At 48.5% G+C, this 27252-nt stretch overlaps 1 protein-coding gene and 1 non-coding gene across 6 annotated transcripts in view; both read left to right on the top strand.

The window, feature by feature from the left end:
• The window catches only part of SMG6 (SMG6 nonsense mediated mRNA decay factor), a 200976-nt gene that overhangs the window by 80068 nt on the left and 93656 nt on the right, over positions 1-27252 (top strand). For all 5 annotated transcript variants that reach the window (XM_070774295.1, XM_019980893.2, XM_070774296.1 and 2 more), the window contains exons 11-13: positions 12365-12481; positions 14075-14243; positions 25872-26073. In XM_070774295.1, coding sequence (XP_070630396.1) covers positions 12365-12481; positions 14075-14243; positions 25872-26073 — 488 coding nt within the window. The remainder of the gene's footprint in view (positions 1-12364; positions 12482-14074; positions 14244-25871; positions 26074-27252) is intronic.
• Positions 5676-5748, top strand: TRNAK-UUU (transfer RNA lysine (anticodon UUU)). The gene has a single exon. It is a non-coding gene; the product is annotated as a tRNA-Lys (tRNA).

The following is a 27252-nucleotide window of genomic DNA, read 5'->3' as shown; positions in this document are numbered from 1 at the left end:
GCTGAGCACTCATTTAAAAGTGTTTTCAATTTTCCTTGAAAAGAGTAGAAGTGGTTTGCCATCTGTCTTGCCAAGATGTATCAATAAAGTCCCCAGGACATTTCTTGGTTCTAGAGCTCCATGTCGAGGAAGAGGGAAAGCCAAGCTCCTCTCTGGAGATGGGCCTAACACCTCTGGAGGTCATGTCCGTGCCTTCAGAAGGTAGCAGTTATGTTACAGCTCCATAAGGAGCTTTGCAGCCAACCAGACCAAAGGTTTGAATTTGCCCCTCAACCATTTATTAATATCAGCTGTGTGACCTTGATGAACAGCATTAACTTACCCTCTGAAGCTTTGTTTTCTTGTCTATAAAGTAGGGAATTTCATGGCTGCATCACTTTGCTGACAAAGGTCCATATAGTCAAAGCTATAGTTTTTACAGTAGTCATGTATGGATGTGAGAATTGGACCATAAAGAAGGCTGAGCATCGAAGAGTTGATGCTTTCAAATTGTGGTGCTGGAGGAGACTCTTTGAAGAGTTCCTTGGACTGTAAAGAGATCAACCAGTCAATCCTAAAGGAAATCAATCCTGAATATTCATTGGAAGGACTGATGCTAAAGCTGAAGCTCCAATACTCTGGCCACCTGATGTGAAGAACCAACTCATTGGAAATGAGTTTTTTCCAATACTGGGAAAAACTGATACTGGGAAAGATTGAAGGCAGGAGGAGAAGGGGATGACAGGGGATGAGATGGTTGGATGGCATCATTGTCTCAATGGACATGAGTTTGCACAAACTCCAGGAGATAGTGAAGGACAGTGCAGGCTGGTGTGCTGCAATCCACGGGTCTCCGAGAGTAAGACGTGACTTAGAGACTGAACAAAAACAACAAAGTGGGGAATGTCAATGCCAGTTTGCAGTGTTTTTCTCAGTATAAGGGTTATGTGTGCAAAACACCCTATTCAGACGAGATCGGGTGTGTTCAGGGTGGTATGGCCGTAGACAAAACACCTTATTCAGGGCCTTTGTATGTGTTGGATACTCAGTAGATGTCCACCTTTCTTGATTAAATCAGTCTCTAAGTTATAAACTCTGAGAAATCTGAAGAGTTGATTCCCCTAATTTAAAAAATGTTTTTAAGAGTTTTACTGGGATGTAACTGTATTTTAGACCACATATACTCAAAGCGTGTAAGTTGGATGAATTTAGACATATATATATATATATAAATAAATATAAATATACACATTTGTGAAACCATCATGACAGTCAAGATAGTGGACATATCCTTCACCCTTAAAATAAAAGTTTTTTGTGCTCGCTTGTAATCTATTCTTCCCTAACCGTCCCCTCCCAGTCCCAGGCAACCACTGATCTGCTGTCACTGTAGATTAATCTCAGTTTTCTGAAGTTCAACAGTGAGTTCTCTCCGCCCTTCCTCACCCTCCCTCTGTCCTGCCTTTATTCCAGATTGATTTTGACATTCATCAGCATTGTTGAGTGATACAGGAGTTTGTTCCTTTTCATTGCTGACTGGTCTTCCATTGTGTGGATATACCACAATTTGTTTATCCATCCCCTTGTTGATGGATATTGGTTTTATTTCGTTTGGGGCTGTTAACACATAAAATTGCTGTATGCGATCAAGTGTTAAGTCTGTGTGAACATAACGCTTTCGCTTCTCTTAGGTCGGTACCTAGGAGTGGTATACCTAAGTCATCTGTTTTAACTTTCTGAGAAGTTTCCCACCTATTTTCCAGGGTGATTGTATCATTTTATATCCCTAAAGCCATGTGTAAGGAAGGAGTTACGTTCTCTGCATCCTCACCAATACTTGTTATTTTCTGTTTTTTTGATCATAGACATCCTAGTTGGGGTAGAGTTTCTCATGGTTTTGATTTCCCTAATGTTGAGCATCTTATCAGAAGTACATGTTCAGCATGTTCTTATTTGCCATCTGCATATGTCTTTTGCTCATTTTTTGGTGTATCTTATTAATTTGGAAGAGTTTTATATATTCTTGATGAGAGTCCTTTGTCAGATATATGTTTTACAAATATTTTCTCCCAGTGAGAAAATTTTTGTGACTTTTTATTTTTGTCTTTTAAAAAATAAGTTTTTTTAATGAAATCTATTTTTTTAATTTGATCTTTACAGATTTATTGGCAAAGGAGCAGTTTAAAATAGTATTGTAGCTCATGCTGCTAATTGAAAAAATCTTAATATCCATCTGATTAACAGTCCAAAGCAGTGCAGCCCTGAAAATGTATAAGCAGTTTCATTTATGAAGATAACAGTGCTAGGACTTGTGCATTAAAACAACTCCCCCCACCCCACCTGCCCTTGTTTGAAGAATGTACATACCATTTGTTTGAGATTTATACCTTTACTTATTTTTTGAACAGCAAGAACATGTTTAAACAGCTCACTTAGCTTCTGCAATTCGTTCTTGTCGTCTTTCTTCACTTTCTCATCACCTTCACTTAGTGCTGCTTGTCATGGATTTTGCCAGTCCGATGAGTCGTAGCCTTGCTGATGGAGTTCTCCTGCTTGACTCCTTATTCTTTGGACAGAAGTTCTGTTTTCAGTGAACTTTCCCTTCTTTTTTCTTACTTTGCTTTTGGTTGCCCCTGGCAGTTTCTTGCTCAGTCCAGATAAGGAACCACACGGATGGGCATGTCCAGCATCTCAAGCCGGGCAGCACATGAGAACAAGGGGTTGAAAGGATTCTCAACTGAGAAGCTATCCTCAGAATGTCTTAGTTGTCCTTTTCTGTGTAAAAGAGAAACATTGCTGGAATCCTGTGTCCAGTCTTTTTGGGTTTTGTCTGTCGGCTTACTTGTTTTAAATTTTTTGTTTTGAAATAATTATAGATTGACAGGAAATTGTAAGAAAAATATATATATATGTTGGAAGGACTGATGCTGAGGCTGAAACTCCAATACTTTGGCCACCTCATGCGAAGAGTTGACTCATTGGAAAAGACCCTGATGCTGGGAGGGATTGGGGGCAGGAGGAGAAGGGGATGACAGAGGATGAGATGGCTGGATGGCATCACCGACTCTATGCACATGAGTTTGAGTGAACTCCGGGAGTTGGTGATGGACAGGGAGGCCTGGCGTGCTGCAATTCATGGGGTCGCAAAGAGTTGGACACGGCTGAGCAACTGAACTGAACTGATACACATAGCAGGTCCTGTTCACCCTTCATCCCTCCTTCCCTAATGTTAGCATCTTGCATAACTTTAGTGCAGTGTCAACACCATGAAATTGACATTGGTACACTCCTGGACCTTATTCACATTTCACTAGTTATATATGCACTCTTGTGTGTGTGTGTGTGTGTGTGTGTAGTTGTGTGCAGTTTAACCACACAGGTAGTTGTTTTCTTTTTTTTTTTAATTTTATTTATTTAGCTGCTTTGGGTCTTAGTTGTAGCACACGGCATCTTCCATCTCCATTGCAGCCTACAGGGTGTTTTGTTTTGTTTTTCTTAGTTGCAGCATATGGGATCTAGTTTCCTGACCAGGGATTGAACCCGGGCCCACTGCATTGGGAACTCAGAGTCTTAGCCACTGGACCACCAGGGTAATCCCTACACAGGTAGTTTAATGTAACTGCTTCACAATTAAGATACAGAACCGTTCCATCGCTGCAAAAGCTCCTTCATGATGCTACCTTCTAAGAACCATCCCTCCCTTCTATCCCCAGATGCTAACCCCTGTTTTCTATCTCTGCAATTGCATTATTTCAAGCATATTATATAAATGGGATCATATAGCAGGTCATCTTTTGAAATTGACTGTTTTCACCCAGCGTAATTCCATGACAGACTGTCCATGTTATTGCCTGTATCAGTAGTCTTTTATGAGGCTGAGTAGTATTCCATAGTATGGATGTTCCACTGTTTGTTTAACCATTTATCCAGTGAAGAACATTTGGGTTGTTTCCAGTTTTAAGCTATTGTGAATAAAGCTACTATGAACATTTGCATACAGGTATTTGTGCAAACTTAAATTTTCATTTCTTTGGAATAAATGCCCAAGAGTATAATTGCTGGGTCATATCATAAGTGTATTATTAGTTTTGAAAGGACTGCCAAACTGTTTTCCAGAGTGGCTGTACCGTTTTATATTCCAATCGGCTATGTGTATATGGTCCGATTTCTCAGCACCCTCACCGCTTTTTGGTGTTGTTACTATTTGTCATTTTAGCCATGCTAATAGGTGTTTAATGATGTCTCGTTGTAGTTTTAACTTTAGTTTCCCTAGTGGAATATAACTATATATTTATATCCCATATAAATGTAAAGGTGTAAACTGTGAAGATACTGAACAGCCTTTCACATGTTGATATTTCACCTGTATATCCTTTTTGGTGAAATGTCTGTTCATGTCTTTTGCCCATTTTCTAATTGGACAATTTGTTTTCTTATTGGTGAGTTTTAAGAGTTCTTAATATAGCCTAGATACTAGTCCTTTGTAAGATACGTAGTTTCCAAATATATTTTTCCAGTCTGTAATTTGCTTTTTCGTTGTCTTACAGTAGGGCAACAGATTTTAATTTTATGAGATGTATCATATCAGTTTTCCTTTTTTAGACATTGGCATCAAGTCTGAGAAATCTTCACTTAGTCCTAGGTCCTGAAGACTTTCTTCTGTTTTTTGTTTAAAAGTTTTATAGTCTTATGTTTCATATGTAAGTCTTTGATCCATTTTCAGTTAATTTTTGTGTAAGGTGTAACATTTAGGTTGAGTTTTTTTTTTTTAATGGCTGAGTAGTATTCTATAATATGGATATTCCACAATTTGTTTAACCATTCATCCATTGAAGAACATCTGAGTTTGTGGATATCTAATTGCTTGAGCAAACATATGTTGAAAAGGCAGTCATTCTTTGACTTAACATCGGGAAGAATGACTCCTCCCAGTTTGTTCTTTTGCAAGGTTGTTTTAACTATTCTCGGTCCTTTGCCTTTTTGTATAAAGGTTAAAGTTTTATTTTAGGATGAAGTTTGTTTTTGTCTACAAAAATCTTTGCCCAGATTCTGATAGTAATTGTGTTAAACCTATAAATCTTTATGGGCAGAATGGATATCTCTACAATATTGATTCTCCGATCCATGAACATTAATAAGTCTCTCCACTTATTCTGGGTCATCTTTATTTCTTTCATCAGCATTTGTAGCTTTCAGCCTAGGATCCTATTCATATTTTGCTAGATTTATACCTAAGTACAGAGAAGGCAATGGCACCCCACTCCAGTGCTCTTGCCTGGAAAATCCCATGGATGGAGGAGCCTGATAGGCTGTAGTCCATGGGGTCGCTAAGAGTTGGACACGACTGAGCAACTTCACTTTCACTTTTCACTTTTATGCATTGGAGAAGGAAATGACAACCCACTCCAGTGTTCTTGCCTGGAGAATCCCAGGGACGGAGGAGCCTAGTGTGCTGCCGTCTATGGGGTCACACAGAGTCGGACACGACTGAAGCGACTTAGCAGCAGCATACCTAAATATTTCATTTTCTTCGGCAATGTTGGTGTTTTTAATTTCAGTTTTCACATAGTTATTGCAGAGCTTTTGGTACAGAACTGTGGAGTAGTCTGAGGTTTTTATGTTCATAGCAAAGGAGAGAAGAAGAGTTGGAGTTTGAAACTTGAATCACAGGCATTTGAGAACCAGGTATGGGGAATTCCCTGATGGTCTAGTGGTCAAGACTCAGTACTTTTACTACTGAGGGCCTGGGTTCAATCCCTGATCAGGGAAGTAAGATCCTACAAGCAGCGCAGCCAAAAAATATACAGAAACCAACTAAAGGAAAAAACCACAAGGTATGAAAACAGTGTATATGTGTAAGAGCAGGCAGACTGGGCTCAAATCCCAGGTTTGACACTTACTGGCTTTTTGAGCTAGGGCCAGTCATTTAACTTCTCTGAGCCTATTTTCTCAGTTGTCAGAAAGGGAGAATAACCTCCTGTGCAGATCTTTTGTAAAGCTCCTTGATTTTATATATATATATATATGTATATATATATATATATATAAACACATACACACACACATATGCTCTGTACAGGTCTCCCTATATCTTAGTTATTATTTCTGGCCACAGTGGAATCATCGTTTATGATCCACAAATGGAGAGGCAAGTGTACCTGCTGTTAAGAGCAGCAATCGTTTCTTGAACCACTTCATGGTGCTAATTTTTAAGGATGTGAAATCTTGACATAGCTCTTGTCCTCAAGGGGCTGATAATTTTGTTGAGGAAGGATGCTGTATGTATAAAAACTCCAGGACTAGGCATTCCTTGTCCAGTCCCCAGTGTGGTGCAGACAGTGGGTGCACCAGGGAGCTTTCTCTTCCTGGGTTCTGTTTGCCCTGCTCGTGCCCTGCTCATCAGTGTGGCTTCTGGTTGTTGTTGATGAGAGAATGCGTGGAGGTAGGAGGGGGTGTGTACAGATTTAGGGGAAGGGGGTCATGTGGGAATATGTAATTAATTTTTATACTTTCCCCAGTAAACCATCGACCCTTTTTATGATGTCATGAGGGATTCCTTAATTTTGCAGCTGCTTCCTGGTTACGTCAGAGGGGAGCCTCTCACCCCACAGCCTGGAGCTGCGCTCCTACAAGAATTGGAAACAAATGAAGTGCTGAATATCTAATGGCTTCCACAGGGAGAGCCCGTTCAGACTTCCCAGGCCTCCTTCTGCAAGGTCTTCCTCAAGTATTTCTGACCCCCTGAAGTGTCTTTGTTCTGAAAAGACAGGACTGGCCCGGAGCCAAGTGGGCGGGAGCCTGGGGACTCCGTGCCGCACAGCCCCCCTCCCTCCAGGTGTTCCGCAGTCCCAGTTTCTGCCCCTCTCCTGGATCTCATTTGGTGGGTGTTTCCCTTGTTGGGATCTCAGGATCCTCTGGAACCTGCCAAGATTATCAGCAAGGGTCCTTTCCTCCCCGCATCATCTCCATCTTCTCTTCTCTCTTCTCTTGATTTTCCTTCCACAGTGTTTCTCACATCTGTGCACGCCTTTCAGTCCCCTCTCCCACCTCTCTTCTAAGAAAGATGTTACATTTATTTGGCATTATAAAGTTTATGAAGTGCTCTACATGTCACTCCTCTTCATTCAAGCAAGTTCACGTCCTCTTAGCTTCCCAGCCTGTTTGCCTCCCTGTCACTTTTTTCCAGCTACGCTAATCCATCCTAAATGCTTTAGCTAGATTTAGCTAGACCTCCTCACTCCCTCTTGGGTCCAGCCTGTGTTTGCTGCCCTGGCATCGCAGGCCCTGTGCGATGGGTCCCTGTTTTATGACATGCCGAATATAGTGCTTGCTGTCAGAGTACGTGCTGGTGTGTCTCTACCTGCGTGCCTCTTTAGCACGCTCCATCTTTGTTCATCTTTTGCAGCATGGATGTGTTCTCTTCCATGAAACCTTCCGTGATATACACTAGCAGGAAATAGTTAGAGAAAGCATCTTATTTCCGCCTTCCTTATGGAATGCCATAATACATGGTCTTGAATTACAGTTATTTGGGTGTCTGTGTAGTATTCTCGTCTTCCTTATTAGAATATCATCTTCTCATGGACAGTATCCTGTTTTCCATCGTACCTCCACAATTGAGCCAAATCAACAACTGTGGAGTCAGTGGGAGAGGTCACTTTGTCGGGAGGCTGGGATTTCCTTTGTCCTGACATCTACCCGCTTGCTAAGAGAAAGTTAAAGAGTTTATAATCCTGGAAAATCCAGAAGGACAGTAGGGTCTCAGAGAGAAGACACATTCCCTCCCATGTTCCTCTGTCTTGTCTCAGACACATTTTGCTCAGAGATACGTCCTGGATTGCCTTCCACCCAGTCAGCCTATGTTCTGCCATTGTGCATGAATATAGTTTGGCTGTATTGGTGCCTGATTTTTCTGACTCATTCATCATCCTCTCGAATGATGAATTTTATTCCCTGGGGAATAAAGTGATGCCCTGATGGCGTGGACATCTCTGCTTTTGCTGTGAGATTTTTGTCTGGTTCTTATAAAAGCGACTGCCTCTTCCACCTCCCTGTCAGCCAGCAGCTGCCACAGGGAACTCTGTGTCTTGAGCAGCAGCAGTCGAAAGATGCTCTCACTGCCCACTTCCTGTAGACGGGGAGATTTTGGTGGGCTGCTCAGGAGTGGTGCCAGCTCTGTGTCTGACTGGTGACTGACTCATGAGAAAAGCAGCCTCATGTCTGAAAGATAAGAGCCAACAAATCGCCTCCAGGTGGTGTTAGTTTGGAGGTGACTGACCATTCATTTCCTCTCTCTGGGAGGAGCCGCTGGGGACGGAATCAGTGAATAAGTGGTCTTGCCTGCATTTTTCTCTGGCTGTTAGTGAAGCCGCTGAGCAAACAGTTGGTCCTCTCTGCTGGAATGGCGAGTGGACCCCAGTGCCCTCCGAATGCCCTCTGTGGCTGTGGGGGTATCAGACTTATGTGTCATCTGTCCTGTGTCTTCTCTTCATTACGCCTCTCATTCTCTTGCTAGGAGGTTGGCTGTGTGTGCCAGGCCAACTCTGCTTGTCTGTTGCTACCAGATTATTCCGTGACCAGCCAAACCTCAGCCCTGCTGATTTGATTTCCTCCAGATCTCCCCCTGACCCAGGAATTGATCAGAAGTGATGGTTCTGAACTGCGGTCCCTTGGCCGGGCTCCATGGGTCTGGGCAGGTGGGCCTGCCTCGCCTCCGCGCCGCTCCCCTCTCCCTGCTCCCGCCTCGTTCCCATTTCCTGCAGGACACCACTCTGCCATCCTGGAGCCGTCAAGCACAGCTTTGCTTTGGCAGCACCGTCGTGCACACACGGGTGGGAGAGGGGCCATGTTTATCACTTTTCCTGGAGATTATCTGTTTAAGCACTTCTCTGACAGTTACAATAACAAGGGCAGTGTGTTGTGTTTCCCAGCAGAAGGACACTTGCTGTTGAAAGATGTATAGCACTAATTAGAAATACATAACATCCGGCCACATGGCAGCCTTCTCCCGGCCGCTCCATTTCCTGATTTCATACAACTTTGACGACAGTTGGTTTATGTTTTCCATGAATATGTTCTCAGAAAAATGAGAAGGTCTCCTCGTTAATAGGAGCGAGAAGAGTGTTTCTGCTCGAGCAGGTATTTGGCCAGAGGAATGGTGGGAGCCACAGTCACCTGCCCTTCTGAGAGCGTGTGGGAGGGGTTCGGACTTCAGGTGACTCTCTGGTACGAGACATTTCCGTCTGACTTCCTCAGCCAGAAGCTTTCCCCTACCCCCTTGAACAGGCCTGCTTTTGGAAAGAAGGGGAAAGGCTGTTTCACAATGTTAATGAGTTCCTCAGCTCATGTCAGGCTCCAGCCACCTGACACAAAGCCAGAGGAACCCAGGCAAATACCAAGGCGAACAATGCTTTTTCCTTCCCCACCCCACATCACTTGTTGGCCTGGCCCAGCCCCCTCCAGGGATATATATGGGCCTCTGTGAGGGTGGCGCCAGTTTCCTAGGCCTCACCTGGGATAGGTGGGCCTGGGACCCTGGATGCTGCTTTCCTGCCTACTTGCATCATGTGGGTCCTTCTCAAGGACTGGCATCTTACAGCTTCTAGCCCACAGAAACCTAAGTGAGGCGGACAGCATCTCCCGAAGATACCATAGCACTTAATACATTTCTCACTGGAGGCATGGGGTCTGAGTCACCATGGTTACTTGGGGGTAATAAATAACCCATTTAGAAGGTCCTAAGATTGCAGGGACCCTGTTTTATTTGTAGCTTTGTGTGTGTGGGTGCTCAGTGTGTGCTTATGGTACCACTGAGCCGTGGAGGAGGGCAGGCCTTCCAGAAGTGTTCTATGTGCAGAGCTGACCAAGACCCAGGCATTCTGATCCCCAGAGATAACTGTGGTATCACCACCTGCTTGATCAGCACAGGGACAGTGTACTGATTTGTATTAATACCTCCCCATCCATCAGACCCAAACACAGCAGGGAGTGCTGTCAGGCCCTTCCCGGGGAGATGGAAGGGTGAAGGGTGAGGTGATGTAACCATGGCCAGGGGCAGAGCCGTCATGCAGCTGCCTTTCAGCCACAGCCCTGAGAGGTGGTTGATCCCTTCCAGACATAGCAGAGAGGCTCCAGTTGTTGCTTCTTTACCTGGTCCTCAGACCTTCCTGCAGGAAGCTTAAAAAGGAGTCAAGCTGGACTCCCCAGAGGCCTCCATGTCGTTCCTAAGCAGTTGATTCTCCCCTTGAGTCTTGCTTTGTGCACTTTGATAAAGTGTCTAACCCAAGGTTGCCGTTTGTCATAAAAATAGAAATGGTCTGGGTGAAAGTCATCTCTCTTTGCCCTGTCTTTTCTTTATCAAGGCTGATGAGAGTATCTTGTTGTAGTCCTGGGCTTCTGCCAGTCCTTGGAGCTCAGATATCCACTTCCGTCTCTTCTGAGGGCCTTCTGTGTGCAGGTAACTTCTGCCTGTGCCCAGGAGTTCCCGTGGACAGAGGAGCCTGGTGGGCTGCAGCCCATGGGATCACAAAGAGTCTAACACAGCTTAGCAACTAAACAACAACAGCTTCTGCCCAAGATGTCCTGTTGATGAGGGGACACTAATGTGTACTCAGTGTGTCGTCTGCCAGGATGTGGCCTCCACTCATCCTCTCCTAACTAGCCTCTCCTAATAAGTCCCTCTGTCCAGGACTCACTGTCCCGTTCTGGGCTCTGTTGCTGCTGGCAGTGCTGGGCAGGGGCCTGGCCTGGGCCAGGGTGATTTGGAGAGTGCCGTTGTGTATAGTGAGCATGGAGGGGAGAAGCTGGCAGCTTTCCTTGGGATGGCTTCCATGTCTCCCCCTTCCCTGCTGTCCATCCTCCCTCTGCTTGGTCCTTGGATGCTCGTTTCCTTTCTCTCTAGCAGAAGTTTAGGGCCTTACCAGAGGAAGAAGGAGACGGGTGATCTATTCTCATCACATGGATTGTTACCACTTCCTTACTGCCTGCCACAGTTGAATTGGAAAGTTCGAGGCTGACATTTGGGACCATTGGGCATCTGGCAGGCTGGTGGGAAAACCACAAGAGAAGAATTGCTACACTGATGCTAGTCATATGTTGGGACCTTCTGAGCAGCAGCCTGTTCCTTCTACCCCCAGGGCTTTCTAAAGTGGTTTGGGGCTGGCTTTGCATACTCCAGTCATGTTTGTTCCTGTGGCCAAGACAGTTAGGAATAACTGTGGTTGTATAGCATCTCCTGGAGTAAAGACTTCAATTAGGCCCCATTGAAAAGCCGAGTGTCAATGAGGGGAGAGGCGAGAGGGCTCCCCCTTGACTTCCGAGGTTAAAACGCAAGCAGGGACAGAGATCAAACGTGCAGCTCATTATGCTTTTAACACTTGGAGATTCCGAGAGTTCTCCCGTATTACAGGAGGAATTAACAGATCAGCTGCTGCCAGACCAAGCAAGCCTGGCTGTGGATTCTGCCTCCTGCGCATATAGGGGTCTCCTCCCCTGGGGCTGCAGCCTGGCCTGCTGCCTTCCGCTTGTCACCTGTTTCTCTCAGGGCTGCATGAGGTGACCGTCAGGGAGGGCCGCTGACAGGGAGCGGGTACAGACAGTGGTTTGAGGGTTATGTGCTGTAGCTCCTGCTAAAGGATAGGCCCGGCCACCGCCAGGGTGGCTCCTTTCCCTGACCCACAGCGGGAAGGAAGTTGGTCAGGCTCAGGAAGTGAGGGGCATAGACTGCTAATGTTAGAACCAGGTTTATTTCTTAGCCCTAGAGGAATGAATAGGTGAAAATTAAAGCTAATACTTGCTTAAGTGCTTATTATGTGCCAGGCACTGTCCTTTATAAAATTTGACTCATTCAGTGAAAAATATATTATTTCTAAGTGTTGTGTGTGTTCTCTGAGGAGGAGGAGGAACAGAGAGAAGGTAAGGCTGGAATCAAAGGTTGGTGCTTCAAGAAAATGACTTCTAAATCGGTGTTTTTCTCATCTTAATTGGTGACTGTATTCCTGCCATCTATACATTAGAGAGACTGAGTTAACATGACTTCCTGTTCACTGTGGGTTCATGTCGTCAGCAGAGAGCATGCAGTTTGGGCTCCGACTGTACACCTGGGGTTACTGGTCTCGGGGAAGTGGTGTGAAACAGAATTCATACCAGGGAGCCCTATAATAACCATATCGGGCACTTAACCACATGCCAGGCATCCTAGTGAGTGCTTCACATGCGATACTTTGTTCAACCTTTTGACTGCCCTTTGAGAATGGGAATCTTCCAGCCCCAGGCTCAGGTGAGGAAAAGGAACTCAGTGACACGACCAAGGACTTCCTCCTCATAAGGTGGGGAGAGGACCCCTTAGCCCCCAGGACACTGATGGACTTGCCTTTCCCCTTCCCAGACTGCTTCTCGGAGGAGTGTCGCTCTGTGATCCAGGAGCAGGCTGCAGCCCTGGGCCTGGCCATGTTTTCTCTCCTGGTGCGACGCTGCACCTACTTACTGAAGGAGTCGGCCAAAGGTAAGCAGACGAGGGCCCCTGGCTGGTGGGCCTTCCAGCTCCTGGGTCCTGTCCAGACAGGCTCAGGAGGCCGTGCTGCGTTCTCCGTGTCTTCTCCCTCTACTCCAGGCTCCCTCTTGCCAGCATGCCCTCTTCCTTTTGCCTACCTGACTAGTCCCACTTCCTCTCCGGCCCTCCTTCCGTTCTGTGGAAAGGAAAGGAGACTTCTTTCATCCTCTGTCTCTCTTCTCCTTTAACAGGATTTTCACTGTACCTCTGAACTGCTGAGTGTTCATGCAACTTGAAAAATGAGTTTTCCTTGATGTTCCTAATTGATGTTTTGATTTCCACCTCTCTCTCTGTATGTCCTTCTTTGTTTGGTACCTGGTGGGGGCTGTAACCGCTGTGGACCAGCCATCTCCAGGAGACTGACTGGACCAGATCAGGGGTTCTTTCTAGCCCCTGAAAGAACTAGCTCCTGAAAGCCACTGCTTTTTGAGCAGTGTCCCCATGTCCTTTAAGTCTGCCCTTAGAATTCCAAGCCTGACTTCTGGGCCATGTAAGGCAGGGCTGAAGGGTGCACCTTTCTTTCAGCTTCTGGATCAGTTGTGATGAGTAGTGAGGCCCCTCTGTTGTTCGCCAGCCACATCAGCCTTTGGGAGTGCCTCTAGCCGCTGGAGTTGCCTATTTAGAGCAAGGGAGGTTAATTGGATAGAATCTCAAATTTACAGAAAAGTTTTGGGAATAATACTCTCTTACTTACCCCTCACCCAGACTCCCTAATTGTTAACTTTCTACCACACTTGCTTTAAGTTCTCTCTCTTTCCATACGTACACGTATACGTATTATTTTCTTTATGAACCATTTGATCATAAGTTGCAGACATGGTAGCTTCCCCGCCCCGCCCCTTCCCGCACCAGATACTGGACTGTGTACTTCCTAGTCACAAGGATCTTCTCCTACACGACAGTGCTGTTATCACAGTCAGGAAGCCAGCGTTGATACAGTACTATTACTGAATCTACAGACCTTACTGAGTTTGTATTAGTTGTACTAAAAAAATATTTTTTTTCTGGTCTAGGATGCACTCCAGGATCAGACGTTGCATTTAGATGTCGTGTCTCTTTATAGTCTCCTGCAACATGGATGGTTTCTGAATATTCCTTTGTTCTTCATGCTCCTGACATTTTTGAAGTGTGCAGGACATTTATCTTGTAGAACACCCCACTGTTTGGGTTTCTCTGATACTTCCTTACCATCAAATTCGGGTTGTTCTGTTTGAGTAGGAACCCTGGTGCCATGTCAGTGCTGTGCTGAAGGAAGGCTAGAGTGGGTGTGGGTTGGAGGCTGGAGGCCAGGGTGGCAACCCTGTCGCCAGGCCGCAGGTGGAGCACAGGCAGCTGTGTGCAGGGCAGACCCAGTGCACTGGTTCTCTCTCTGTCCTGCTTTTCAGAATCCTCTTAGGTACTGGCACTTGTCCTTTGCTTCTGGGCCTGGCTGTCCTGTGGATGGGGTCTCCCTTCCCTGGGAGCTGGCTGCTGTCCCAGTGCCCCACTGGCCGCACGCAGGGCCACTGTAGATCTAGGCCCAGCTCTTACCCTTTGCCTCTGCAGCTCAGCTGTCCTCTCCTGAGGGAGAGGAGGATCAAGATGACATCAAGGTGTCCTCCTTTGTCCCGGACCTGAAGGAACTGCTCCCCAGTGTGAAGGTCTGGTCAGACTGGATGCTCGGCTACCCAGACACCTGGAACCCTCCGCCTACCTCCCTGGAGCTGCCCTCACAGTGAGTCAGCCCTGCCTGCCCGAGTTCCCACAGCCCCCTCCTGTGGCCTGCTGACCTGTGTCTCCCCTCTTTACTTGAACTTGGGTGTTCCCCTTCCGTGAACACCTCCCAGGCCCCTGCTTCTGCCTGCTCTCTGGTCCATTCCTCCTCCTCCTCCTCCTCTCAGTCTCTCTTTCTCTCACTTCATGGCTTGCTCTGTTCTGCTCCTTGCCCTTGATCTTGTGAGTTTTCACTGTGCACTGCTCACGCTCACCGTCTCCGCAGCTACCTCCCAGGTCTGGGTGGGTGTCAGTCAGTGTGTGAGACCTTCTCTGTCTCCCCCTTTTAGTTCGTCTCCGTGCATCTCTCAGGCCCTTGCCGCTTCTCATGCTGTCCTGCGCACTGTCTCCCTACCTCCTTCTCACGATGTGGTGTGTGTGGGGGTGAGAGCATAGACCGCTTTGCACTCACTGCATCCCCATCCCCCGCAGCACATCCTGCCTCGTCCCCCTGGCTCTGGATGTTGGTGTGGGGAAAATGTGTGTCTGCTGGATGTCTCTATGTAGATCTCTTTGTGTGCCCATACGACTTTTTTCTCTCTGTTATAAAAATTGTGGTAAAAAATAAATACGACAGAGTTTGCCATCTTAACCATTTTTAAGTCTACAGTGCATTCACGTTGTTGTGCGACCATATAGAGCGATTTCTTGTGTTCATAACAGTGTGTGAGTTGTAGCTCTGTGTGTGCCTGCTTGGGTCTTGTTGTCTGTGCGTGTCTGATTGTGAGGGTTTTTTTGTATTAATGTGTGTGTGTCTGAGGGGATTTGTCTACTGAAGGCTCTGGGCGTGCCTGTCCAAGTCTGTGCATGTACACGTGTCCACGTGCTGTGTCCACATCTGTGTCTGGGTCTCTTTGCAGGGCTCCTGTGTCCCCTGAGGACCCTGTTGCACTGTGGTCTGACGCCCTGTCTCTGTGTTCACATGTGCGTCTGGGCCCATGTCAGTCCATCTCTGCTTCGGTCCTGCCCGTGTCTCTCTGTGTGGCTGTGTCCTGTGGGAGTGTCTGTTCCTGAGCATCTGTGCCCAGGACTGCCTGTGTCCCTGTCCATATTTGTCTGTGAGTGTATCTCTGTGTGTCAGTCTAGGTCTCTCTGCTGGGGGCGGGGGACGTTTCTCTATATGTGGGTCTTCCTGTACCCATCCACCTGCCTCTGTCCATTCCTCCTGCCCATCTCAGCTTCTTCCCGCCTGCCTCTTCTCCCACCTCCCTCCCTGCTGTTTGTGTGTGTCTGTATCAGGGGTCAGCAAGCTGTGGCCCATGAGCTAAGAATGGTTTACATTTTTAAATGGTTGAGAGAAAGATCAAAAGTATAAGACTTCATGACTTGCAGAAAGTGTATGAAAAGGGACCCTGAAAAGCGCCCATAAAGCTGTATTGGAACACAGCCATGCTTGTTTGTTCCCTCTGTCCACGCTGCTCTCGCGCTGCAGTAATAGGGCTGAGCAGTTGTGACAGAGACCATACTGGCTGCAGAGCCAAAAGTACTTACCGTCTGTTCCATTATAGAAAAGGTTTGACGGCTCCTGCTCCATACCCGTGTTCCTGTGCGTCTTGTTCTTCTGTGTGCTCAGGTCGCTGTGTATGTTCTTCTGTGTGTTCAGGTTGCCGTGTATGTGTGTGTGTGTTTGCCTAAGAGCGCCCTAATGTGTGTGCACCCAGGCCTGTTTCTGGTCAATTCTGTTGACTGTCCATTTCTCTCCCTCATTCTTTCTCTTTCCCTGTCTCGGTTTCTCCCTCGGCATTTCTCTGTCTGACCTTTCTGTCTCCCTTTCTACAACCCCCTCCCTCCCTCTTCCAGCAGCTGTATTGGGGTCTCTGGCAGGTATGGTACACGCACAGTTCCTTCACGCTCTGTGTTGGGCGTATGCGTGTGTGTTCGGGAGCAAGCATCCATGCCCAGCGTCTTCTCATTCTTGCCTAGTGCTCTTCCCTGGGAGGGGAGAGTACTGGAAGGAGGAGGATGGATGGCTAGGATGGTACATTTCTAGGGAGTGGGGAGGGGTGCTTCTCTGGGCTGGGAGCCATGCCATGGGAGTCTCCAGGCTCCTGGGTGACATGCAGAGGTTTCTGGTCAGCAGTTAACTGACCTTTCCATGTGGACTGTAGAATCTGATTCTTTCTTGCCTTTCCTTCCTCATATATCTCCCTTGCTTCTCACCCCAGGAAGCCACCCCCGGACCATTCAGCCTGCCCTTCCCAGGATCCCCAACTCTGGCTCTGTAACCCTGTGGGTGATGCTCACAGCACCAAACAAATCTCTGCGTCTTTCCTGTGAACCCTCTTAAGTTTCCAGGACGCACTCCAGGCTGAGGCCCGGTGAGCCAGAGTTGAACCCTGAGCTGGGCAGCTGCAGATACATAAAGGAGCAGGCTTATCTGGCTTGGGGCAGCCAGTTCTCAGCAGCGTTCCCTGAAGAGTTAACATGTCAGCCTCCGACTTTTCAGGCCATTAATCTGCAATGCCGACTAGGCAGTTTGCAGTTCTGGAAAGAAACTGACAAGGAAGGACTCTTGCTCACCAAGTATCTCAAGCCACTGCTTCTGAGCATGTGCAGGGGTCACAGTGTCTTCCTGTCTTTCACTTGGCCTGGGGGAAGGCAGACCATCTGCTCTTGGAGCTTGGGCCTTCCCTGGGTCACTCCATCTCACAGTCTTAGGTATGGTCGACCCAGGTCGTTTCCCCATATCCTGGCCATCAGGCTGGCTAACCGCTCTGCTGTGACCTGTCTCCCTTCTCCCCTCCTCCCTCTCCCACCCCCTTGGCTTTTGTTTGGCTGAGGAAATGGAAAGCTCACACAGGAAGTGCTGGGCCTCATTTGCTCGAGGTGCTGAGTCTGTTTTCTCTGTGGATGCTGGAGCAAATGGACCGTTGCCGGCTCATGCGAGCTGCTGCCCATCTTTGGGCAAGGGCTCAGTCTGCAGCTGGGCACGTGGTCCAGGCTACATCCACCCCCAACTGGCCTTCACCTCCAAGGCCAGAGGCAAACGGGGCTGGGACATGTGAATCAAGTTTGCTCAGTCTTTTCAGACTTTCCTTCACAGGGATAGCAAATCTGACCAAATACTGTGAATCTGATTGCTTAGTAAACAAGTTCCTGTAGCTGTTAACTTACTCTTTGATGAGTCCAGACTAGGCTGGAGAAGTCAGTGTGGTAGAGAATAGAGTCCTTCCTGCACTGTCTGCCTTTGCAGTCAGAATCAGTGGCTGGTTGTCTCTGGAATGCAAATTTAAGCATAGAGGAGGGGCCCCGCCATCCCGGGGCCTGACCACAAGGTACGGTGGTTTGATGGCTGGTGCCACTGGACAAAGCAGACCTGGTCTAACCATCACCCCATCTCATAGTCTTCAGATCCAAGCTGTGGAAAAGTGGAGTAAGAATTTACCTCCCTTCTTTCTGGTTTCTCATATAACCGCCTAACATTCACTGAGTGGATGCTGTAGTTGAGGGATTGGCAGGGTCTGGGTTCTTCTCTAGGTTACAAAATGACATCTCCCATCCACTGATCTTCCATACTGTGGAGCCTTTTTCTTTTAAGGCTGTGAGGAATAACATACTCCAGATAGTTCTGTAGATGTCAGAACAGAAATCCCTCTGACACACTAGGTCCCTATGCTGCTCTTCACTTTGGAACGTCTGGGAATGATCTCAAGAAAGTAGGAAGGAAATCGCTTCCACCTAACACCTCTCCTTCGCGTGTTTTCATTAGTCTATGCCCGCATTTGTTTTCTGCAAAGTCAGATTCCTCATTGATCCTAAACTAAGGTGGCCAGAAAGCCTGTGCTTCAGTTTTCTTCTCCTCCAGAAATGCCTACTCCCACGTTGTCTCCTTGACACATTTGGACCCTTGTTTAATCCTTCTTCATTCCCTGTCTGCCTTTCATTGTGTTACCATGTTTCCTTGCACAGTCAGTCACTTGGAAGCATCCTCCACCTCCTCAGGGCAATTCTAAACCACATCATGAGGTCTCCCTGGTTTTCTCCTCTTGGCCCGTATTCCTCTTCTTTCTGGTCACATTGACTGTTCCTTGCAGGAGCCACTTAGGCACGTATGGAGCACTTGTTCTGATGGTGACAGGACTTCCCTGACACTGCAGAGTGACAGGGGCAGGGCTTCAGAGCCATTTGTGCCTCTGCACACAGTGGCACTTAGTAGGCTGGCATTGGCACGTGGGCACGTTGACCTCCCATTCGTGTCTGTTAGGAGTTGTAATGGAATGGCTTTGTATCCGAGATTTGGGTATGGAGGTTTGTATCAGGGTGTGGAAAGTTGCCTTGAGCCACTGTAAAAGGCAGTGTAGAGTGCTTTGGTCTGTTTAGAACAGATCACAGTCTTTGGAGGGGCCATGCACATGTTGGGGGTTGGAGGAGGAGTGGGGAGCACAGATTCTGTGGCTTTCGTGAGAGGGGAGGGGCAGCCACTCCTGACTCTGCCCAGGGAGCATGAGGCCGTTGTGAACATCAGGTGGTGGAGAAGAGCAGAGCAACGGGCTTCCGCGAGCCCACGCGTAGCCCCCTTGCATCCCAGGACCTTTGGCAAGGCGAGGTCAGTGGGACAACCTACCTCATTTCAGAGGCTCCACCAAAGCCAAATCTTCCCTCATCTTGATCTCTAGTTCTCAGTAAGTGAAAGAGTCAGGGGACTTTGAGAACATCCAAACCTAGCCCAGCTGTGGCAGTTGGTTTATTGCTTTCAGCTGGTACTTGAACCCAGGTCCTGGTCTTGGAGGCTTTCCCAGGTTTAATCCCCGGAGCTTTCTCTGCAGCTGTATGACACTGCGCTGACCCCGAATGAGGATAGGAAAATAGAACCGGTGCCAAGCCAGAGTCTCTTTTTCATTTGGAGTCTGGCTGTCTGCCCATGACCAGGGTTACATAATGGGAAACATAGCTGGGGCTCTGGAGAGCCCGCGCTTCACCAGGCTGCCCAGACCTTCGCATTCTGATGCTATATATCTTCCTAATTGTAGCTCGGATGCATTTATCACACTGTTGGATTGGAGTACTGTTAAAAAAAAAAAACCCTCCAGAAATTCCTGGACTTGCTGCTTTTCCATGGTTTGCCTTGTGTAGTCTACGGAGCATGCTGGAAATGACCTGGAGGGAGCCCCCTGAGGTGCCGCCACCTTGGGAGACGTGGGGACATGGAGGGAGCGTGCAGTAAGCTCATTTCCGCAGGGAGCCCGCCTGTGCTGACCCTGTAGACGAGATAGACATTCCTGAGTTAAAAAGAAGCTCGTTTGCTCACCCTCCTAGGACAGCTCTGAAATAAGAACTAATCCCAAGCCTGGTCGGCACCCCTTCAAGGACGCTTAATACGTCTTCCCAGAAGGGCATTTTAGGAGGTCACTAAGTACTAGTCCATCAGCACTTCCCTGAAGGAAGTGGTGGTGACTGTGGGAAGCCCCTTTGCTACCCTGGCTCCCCACCCAGTCTCCCTGGCTCCGGGTTGGGGCGTCAGCACTCTAGCCTGGCACCAGGGGGTTCCTCTTCCTCCAAGTGCTGAGTGTGGGGCACACGTGATCTCTCCCACGGCAGGAGCCGCCGTCCCCCGCCTCCCCCCCCCCCACCACCACTCAGGACTTCTTGTGAGAGGAAGGGGTGTTGGCCCAAGGCTCCAGTCTGACCCCAGCAGGGTACAGCCGCTGACCCCGGGAGAGTACTTTCCAGCTCCAGGCTGAGGTTATTTGGGTCCAGTGTGTGCTAAACTGAGAAGACGTGTTGGAGTGGTTACAGCTCAGAACTCAGAGAGGCCGGAACCGTGAGAATCCGCACCAGGGAGGCCACCGAGGACTCCACTCAGGCCGTGGAGATGTCGAGGTCCCCTGGGGACCGCTCTTTCCCAAACACACAGTGCTGATGGGTTTAACACACCATCGTCATGAGACTGAGGCCATACGTCCGAGCGTAGCTTAGGAGAACTGAAGTCAAATAAGGCGCTGACCTAGAGAGAGGTTGAGGGAGGCACAGGAGAGGTACTTGAGAAATCCTGGAATGAGGTTACCGTGACCTGCTGTTGGCCATAGGGCTCCAGCTGCACTGCTGAGAACATGAAGTTTATGTTCTCAGAGAAGTGCAGGGTGACTGGGCTGCAGATTGATTTTGCCCTATTGGGCAGAATTAATTTCAGCAGGCACTCTTCCAGGGGCCCAGGTTGACTTGTTTGTGTGAATTAGAAAGGCAGAAAGGATCTTCTTTAACTGAGTCTCGTAGTTCTCAATGGTCACCTAATAAACAGTGATGTTCTTGGAGGATGGTATCTGGCCACCCATGTCTTAACTCCTAGAGCAGTGAGCCCTGATAACGTCGTCTCCTGTTTATATCATGGTGGCATCTGGAAAATACACTGTGGTTCCCGAGTCTCAGAGAGAGATGCATAGATCTCCCTCACCCCGACTCAGGCTCTGCCCCATCCTGCCGAGCTGCCTAGCCTGAGACCAGAACCAGAGCCTCAGCCCACTGAGAACAGAGTTGGCTTTCCAAGGGGCTTACCGAGCTCTTCAAGCCCAGGTACTGTTCTTTTGACTCTACCAGACTTGTTGCATTCAGGTCCGTTTCTGCTGTTGCCTGCTCATTTCCTCCAGTTTCCTCCAGTTGGGTGGGTGGGGGGAGGGGGTCCTGCAGGGCTCCCATGGGGGTTGGAACCCCGAGTGAAGGGTGGTGGACTAGAATACGATGGTCCGTCGGCAGACAAGTTTGAAAAAGAGGATATAACGTATCTTAAGAGCAATTTCTCTTGCTGTGGCCTTTAGCCTTTCCCCTTTGTGGCTGTAGTCCACAGACCATCTCTTTTTCAGTTTTCTTATGCCTGGCTTCTGTGCCATCTTAGCTGTTTCCAGAGCTCCTCACTCCAGGAACCAAAGACCCAACTTGTTTCCCATCTGTACCGCTTCTCTGATCTTCCATAGCTCCGAAACACAATGCAGGGCTTCTTCTCACTCAACTCTTTCCGGGTTTGTTCTGCAGCTGTGGCGTTTGAATGTTAGTGTTTAAACAAGCTGGTATTACACAGGAAATGGCCACCTCCACAGGCCCCTGCAGGCTTGTAACATGGGGTCATTGTACTTGATATTAATCACCAGTCAGCCTGTTCCCCCAGTAAAAATATGAAGGGGTGTGTGAGGGCTCAGTCCTCCTCAGACTTGCCAGAAGGATGGCCTGAGCCCCAGTGGGGCCCTCGTCCTCATTCTCTGAACTGTCGTCCCGGCCCCAGGTGGAGTTAGCAGAAAAGTTCATACCTGATCTGCTCCCTATAAAGCCAGCAGATCTGCCTTCCTTTCTGAAGTTTAGGAAGGAGCTTGATAGAGATCTGTGGTATAACTTGCCTCACACCTGAATCTTTCCAAGCACGTTGTAGTTGAGTGGCATGTCGTATGAGGAAATGCCAAAACTGAAGAAACCAGAAACCTACTGGTCCACCTGAGATCAGGGCTTCTCAGATCCTTGTACCGAAGCTGCTTTTCAAACGCTGTTTGCAGAACAAACCCCAGCCCGAAGGGTTAATCTGATTCCCCGAGTCAATATCCCCCCAAACAACCGGCCAAGAGTGTGCGTTGGTTCATTTCTGTGAAATGTGTTTCCCTAGTCACCTGGGCTGGCCTGGGCTGCATTGTATCGGCCGGCAGCTGCACCGCACTCAAACTGACAGCTACATTAAACCTTGGAATTCTGAGGCAATAAAAAGTAAATTAACTCTTATTTTTTTCCTTTCCTGGTGGAGTAAATGAATGCCTGTCTGTAGGGAAGTGAGCAAGCCTTGGTCCTGAGTGCATACCTCTAACTAGCCACCGCTGGTCGGTCCCAAGCTAGGATCTGGTGTTCAGACTCCAGCCAGAGGTCTACTTTCCCGGTGTGTGGCGTGTTCTGTGGGGTTGGACCACTGGGTCACCCTGCAGCCGCCGATCCCTGCTCACTAGTCACATCACAGTTGCCTGAGAGGCTCCCTTGCCGCCATTCTGAAGGCCATAAACAGACTCGCATGCAGTTTCATGTTCTCTGGCTGCCTTGTGTCTGTTTGGGGGGAAGATTTTTTTGGACTCTGGGAGTTTTTTCCAAATACGAGCTGGGACCAGAACAAACCAGAGGGATTTGCCCAAGCGGATAGTGCTCTAGAGGGTCCATTTAGAACCACTGGTGGCTTGAGCATGTCTGGAAACTCTCCTGGGGAGTCATTTCCTAAGTGTTTCTAGAAGAATGGGAGCGCTATAAAGTTCCTCACAGCCACCAGAATTGGACATCGGGCCCCTTGGCCCGGGCCAACCTTGAATCCTTAGCATTCAAGGGCTGCAGTAGGGTGAAGGTTGGAAGGCACTTCCAGCTGGGATAAAGACTAGAGCAGGAAAAGGCTAACTTTTCCCCTTCTACTCAGACAGGAAGCCCTGTGTTCACCCACGGAACTGACCTCTCAGCCCAGAGGCCTGATCAGGGTAAGCTGAGGTGACGTTGCCCAGGTTCCAGGAATTACCTCATCCCATTGCAGACATCTTAACTTTGAGCTCAGACATCTCACCTAGTTTTTCTAAGTACTTCTTCCTTTTAGTATTAGTTTCCTGACACTCCCTTCTCCCCCACCCTCTGTAGGGAGTCACTGTATGGTCCATGGGCACCTGGTCAGTTGTTGTGTTTATGGGGCTCAGTGAGGAGGGAGAGGACTATCGGTGAGCTATGCAGTGATCTGGGGCAGCCCTACTGCGGTACCAGAAGAAAGAAGCCACTAGATCTGCACACCCATTTGGAGGGATACAGACAGAAATGACCTTTCCTTGGAGCATTTTGTGTATTTATTCCCTTGGTTCTGCTCAGTCTAGCTTGGCCCCTTGGGCCCCTTGACATTTCTGGGGTGGGAACTCAGGACACTTCCTATGTCTTTTGGCATCAGCTGCTGTTTACAAATCAATACTAGGGTAGGACCTCCCATCCACTGGATTTATGCAGTGAGTGTCCAGGTTTGGGCACAAGGTGGGTGGTAATGGGCGAAAGGCAGATGTGGTCAGGGGTCCCTCGTGGTGGCCAGCAGTCTCTGAGAGGAGTCCGTTTTGGTTTATCTGAGCCTTAGGGACAGGGAGCATGGTAATGAGAACCACATGGTACCACATATTTCTTCGTCTTGGATCCAAGATGGTAGGGGTGGGGGGATGAGAGAGGGATGTGGGGCCTCCCATTGTGGCAGCCATGGGTAATTTTCTGCCGCCTCTCCCTGGCTTGAGATGCTGCTGCTCCCCACCACCACCTCGCCCTGCCCCCAAGTACGTCCTGAAGCAGCCTTGACCTGCACAGCACCAACCAAGGCCCCCAAGCCAAGAATTCAGCTGGGAGACTTTTCACCTTCTTCCTTCTCGCTGTCGTCTTTCCTGTTTATTTTCCAAATTGCTGCTCTGCAGCCGAGCAGTGCCTATTGGCCAGAGCTCACCACTGCTGTGGGATCAGACTCAGGCAGTGGGCTCAAGTGGCCAGCAGGGCACAGGGGGAGGAAGCGGGGAGCTGGAAGAGCCTCCCTGTGCGTCTCCCATGGGCAGCGCTAACCTCGGAGGCGGCCCTGAGCGGCCCTATCACATCCGGTGCTTGTCTCTGCAGCCGGGACCGGAGGATAAACTATCAGAGCTGTGGGGCAGTGCATCATTCCTCTTATTATTTTCTTCTCTGCAGATGGGGTCGTGGAAAGTTCAGTTCCTTTTAACCCTCCAAGTTCTGTTTATTCTACAGCTGGTAGCCTGAATGCCGCGTTTCCCATTACATCACAAAGGGGCTCAGGCAGATCTCCGCACAGAAACGTGTTGCAACTGTTTATTTTTTTCCATATTTAAACATTTCTGACAGCCAAACTCAGCCGAGCCAAAAGATGGAGCTTTGTGAATGAGTCCGGTCGTCAGTGTCTATGCAGAGAGAGAGGCCTTAGAAAGCTCTCGCCCCTCCAGTGATTCTTCCCAAACACGTTCTCGTTCCTGGGCAAAGCCTGGGAGGCGAGTCATTGTGCGATACACGTGTGTTGATTATGTGCCGTTGTGTGATTAATGGAGCTGTGTTCCGCCTGGTTCCCAGGACACTCTTGAAAACAAGATGTTTCATTTCATGGCCTTTTCCTCATGCAGTGATTTCAGTAAATAAACCAGTGCAGGCTCCTTCCACCTGGATCCAGGCAAGGAATCCTCACACCTCCACTCCACTCTCTCCCCCAGCATCACCTTCAGTGCCATGGCCCTTGAACGCCCTCTCTTCTGCCATCTCCCAAAAGCTCCCCATCTCCGGGCGAAACACACTCCTCAGGTCTGAGGCCCCTCCCTGGCAGATCCGGCTCATGCGCAGTGACTCCTCTGGGAAGATTCCAGGATGTAGCTCACTCTTATAGCTCTCTTCTGCTTCTCGCCTCTCGCCACCCCATCTCTTGAGCCTCATTGTAAAGCTTTTCTTTGTTATTCTGTGCAGCTCCTTTTAGAGTACAGCTTAGCATCCATAGGGCACTTGCCTGTTCCAGACGCCCTGGTTAAGGTATTCTGGAAAAGAAAGTGAAGTCCTGTACAGCCCAGGGCCTATAAACTTGGCGGTCCCGGATCTGACCACAGTTTGACTGTTAGAGCTACAGACGAAAAAAGAAAGCTCTAAGGATCCTTAGCACTCACCAAAGCAGGGATGTGAGCCACAGGAGAGTTTTGACAAATGACAGTGACAGAGAAATGAACCTCCTTTTTCTGATTTGGCTCTGAAGTTCAAACTGGGGTGAGCCGGACTTTTTCTTTTCAGGAGTTCTTAGCATGTTCGACCAGGACCTGGTGATACGCAGTTAGGGTGAGCAGCCAACCCAGTTTGCCCAAGACTGAGGGGTTTCTGGCGACCTGGGACTTTCAGTGCTAAAACTGGGACAGTCCCAGGCAAACCAGAAGAGTTGGTCACCCTGTATGTTACCTTCCGCTTGTGTGGGAGAGGAGGGGGAGAGTGGTGGCCGAGACAGTACTGATATTGTTCACCTGCCGAAATGCGTGGGTGGCTTTTCCTTCCCAGGAGGGTCTTGGCAGGCCAGGAATGAGGTTTTTGTTGGGTGTGTTTGATTGTTTTCCTCCTTACCTATAGGAAGAGATCTCTAAACCACTGTAGGGGACTGGGGTGGGAGGCAACAACCACGGGACTCGTTGCCTGGTGTGTCTGGTCCCTCTGGCTGTGTAGGAGGAGGAGAGATTGGCGTGGTGTTGCTGTCTGTGTGGCATATACTTGGCTGGACAGGAGCAGGGGAATTCTGGGAGCCGCCTCAGGCACTGGTTGTCTTGAATGTTTGAGTAAGTGTCTCAGGCACACTGTCTGGAAAGGTGACAGGACCTGCATTAGGCAACTGATTCTCTAAATTCTTTTTCCTTTCTGGTTAGGATTAAAAGCGTCCCCCTAATCAATTTCAACTTTGCAGAGATGGACACACACACCCACCCACCAGATTACTGCCACGGGCACAGTTTTATCTCTGAGCTCTTTGGGTTAGATTTCCTGGCAGATGCCAGCCGTAGACGGCATTTGCCACAAGCATGTCCCTGCCCACAAGTGCTTAGACGGCTTGAACTGGTCCCTCTCTAGAGCTGCTCTTCTTGTCTTCCCTCCTTTCTCGCAGGGTTGCTGTGGATGTGTGGTCGACGCTGGCTGACTTCTGTAACATACTGACTGCAGTGAATCAGTCTGAGGTGCCACTGTACAAGGACCCGGACGATGACCTCACCCTCCTCATCTTGGAAGAGGATCGGCTTCTCTCGGGCTTTGTCCCCTTGCTGGCTGCCCCTCAGGACCCCTGCTACGTGGAGAAAACCTCGGATAAGGTCAGCCCCAGGCCAAACATCCCTCCCCCATTCACCCCTCCTCTCAATTCTCCAGACTTTTTTATTCTTGGGAAGTTTTCTGTGCAAACGGAACATGATTAAGTCATTGAGGAGGGTGTTAAGGGAAAATATCGACCTTTTAGCCGCTGACATCCAGCTCCGTGTCCTGAAAAAAAAAAAAAAGCCCTCTCGACTTCCTTTGGTGTGTGTGTGCGCTCGCTGGCATGTTGTATATACGATCATTTCCTCACTTGTTTAAATAGTGCAGCTTGTGTTGGCAGTGCTCTCACTCAGCTCCAAATGGTTTGCATCATGCTTAAGGCACCCTCCGTCCTCCCCCCTTCATCCTTCCCCCCAGCCACAAAACTCTGCACTAGGAAAACAGCCAGGGCTTTTTCCCTTCTCTGAGGAGGAGAGTGATAAATAGGTGACTAGAGAGAAGCAGACACCATGTGTTAACTTACAAAAAAAGCTTTTAGGAATATGAAGCATTCCCCGCTGCCTGGTTTCTATTTTTCTTCCTCTGAGGACCGCGTTTTAACCTGAACTTTTTCCTTGTCTGTCTGTTTATAGAAAACAAAGCCCATTGCCTGTTGCCCTGGTGGGGACTGTGGAGCTCTTAGTCTCTGCATAACAGTTGGGGCTGCGGCCAGGTGTGGAGAGTAGAGCCGTCCTTTCTGCTTCCCATTCCCGTGCAGCAGTTGCTGGGCTGGGGAAGTCGCGCCCACAGACCCCCGGAGCAGGGTCTCCTATGCCAAGCAGGGGATCCCTGTGACTGACCCCTGTGCGGAGTTGTTGGTGTCACATCCCCTAGGGGAGAGCCTTTTGGGGAGAGTCCCACAAGTGGCTTCTCAGAAGGAAAGCTTTTGAGCTAGATGAAGTATGTATAGAAAGGCAGGTAGATTTTTTTGTCGTCGTTTTAATGTCAGATGGTAAAAGTTAAAATCCAAACATAAACTACAAATATGAGAGATTTTATGTTGAATGTAAATTTTTTTAATTCATCTTTGTGAAAAAAGGATCTGTGTTCCTTGCAGACAAGTAAAAAGGAAAAAAATGTATCCACAACTCCCTTTACCCAGTGGTAATACAACTGTTGTTTTTGCTGATTATATACAGTCATATTTAACTTCCAGTATATGCACACACTTTTTTTAAACACAACTAAGGGTCATATTG

This window comes from Bos indicus, chromosome 19 (genome assembly GCF_029378745.1).
Source record: "Bos indicus isolate NIAB-ARS_2022 breed Sahiwal x Tharparkar chromosome 19, NIAB-ARS_B.indTharparkar_mat_pri_1.0, whole genome shotgun sequence".
NCBI lineage: Eukaryota > Metazoa > Chordata > Mammalia > Artiodactyla > Bovidae > Bos > Bos indicus.
Note: the sequence above shows the minus strand (reverse complement) of the source record. Positions and strands in the feature narration are given on the sequence as shown.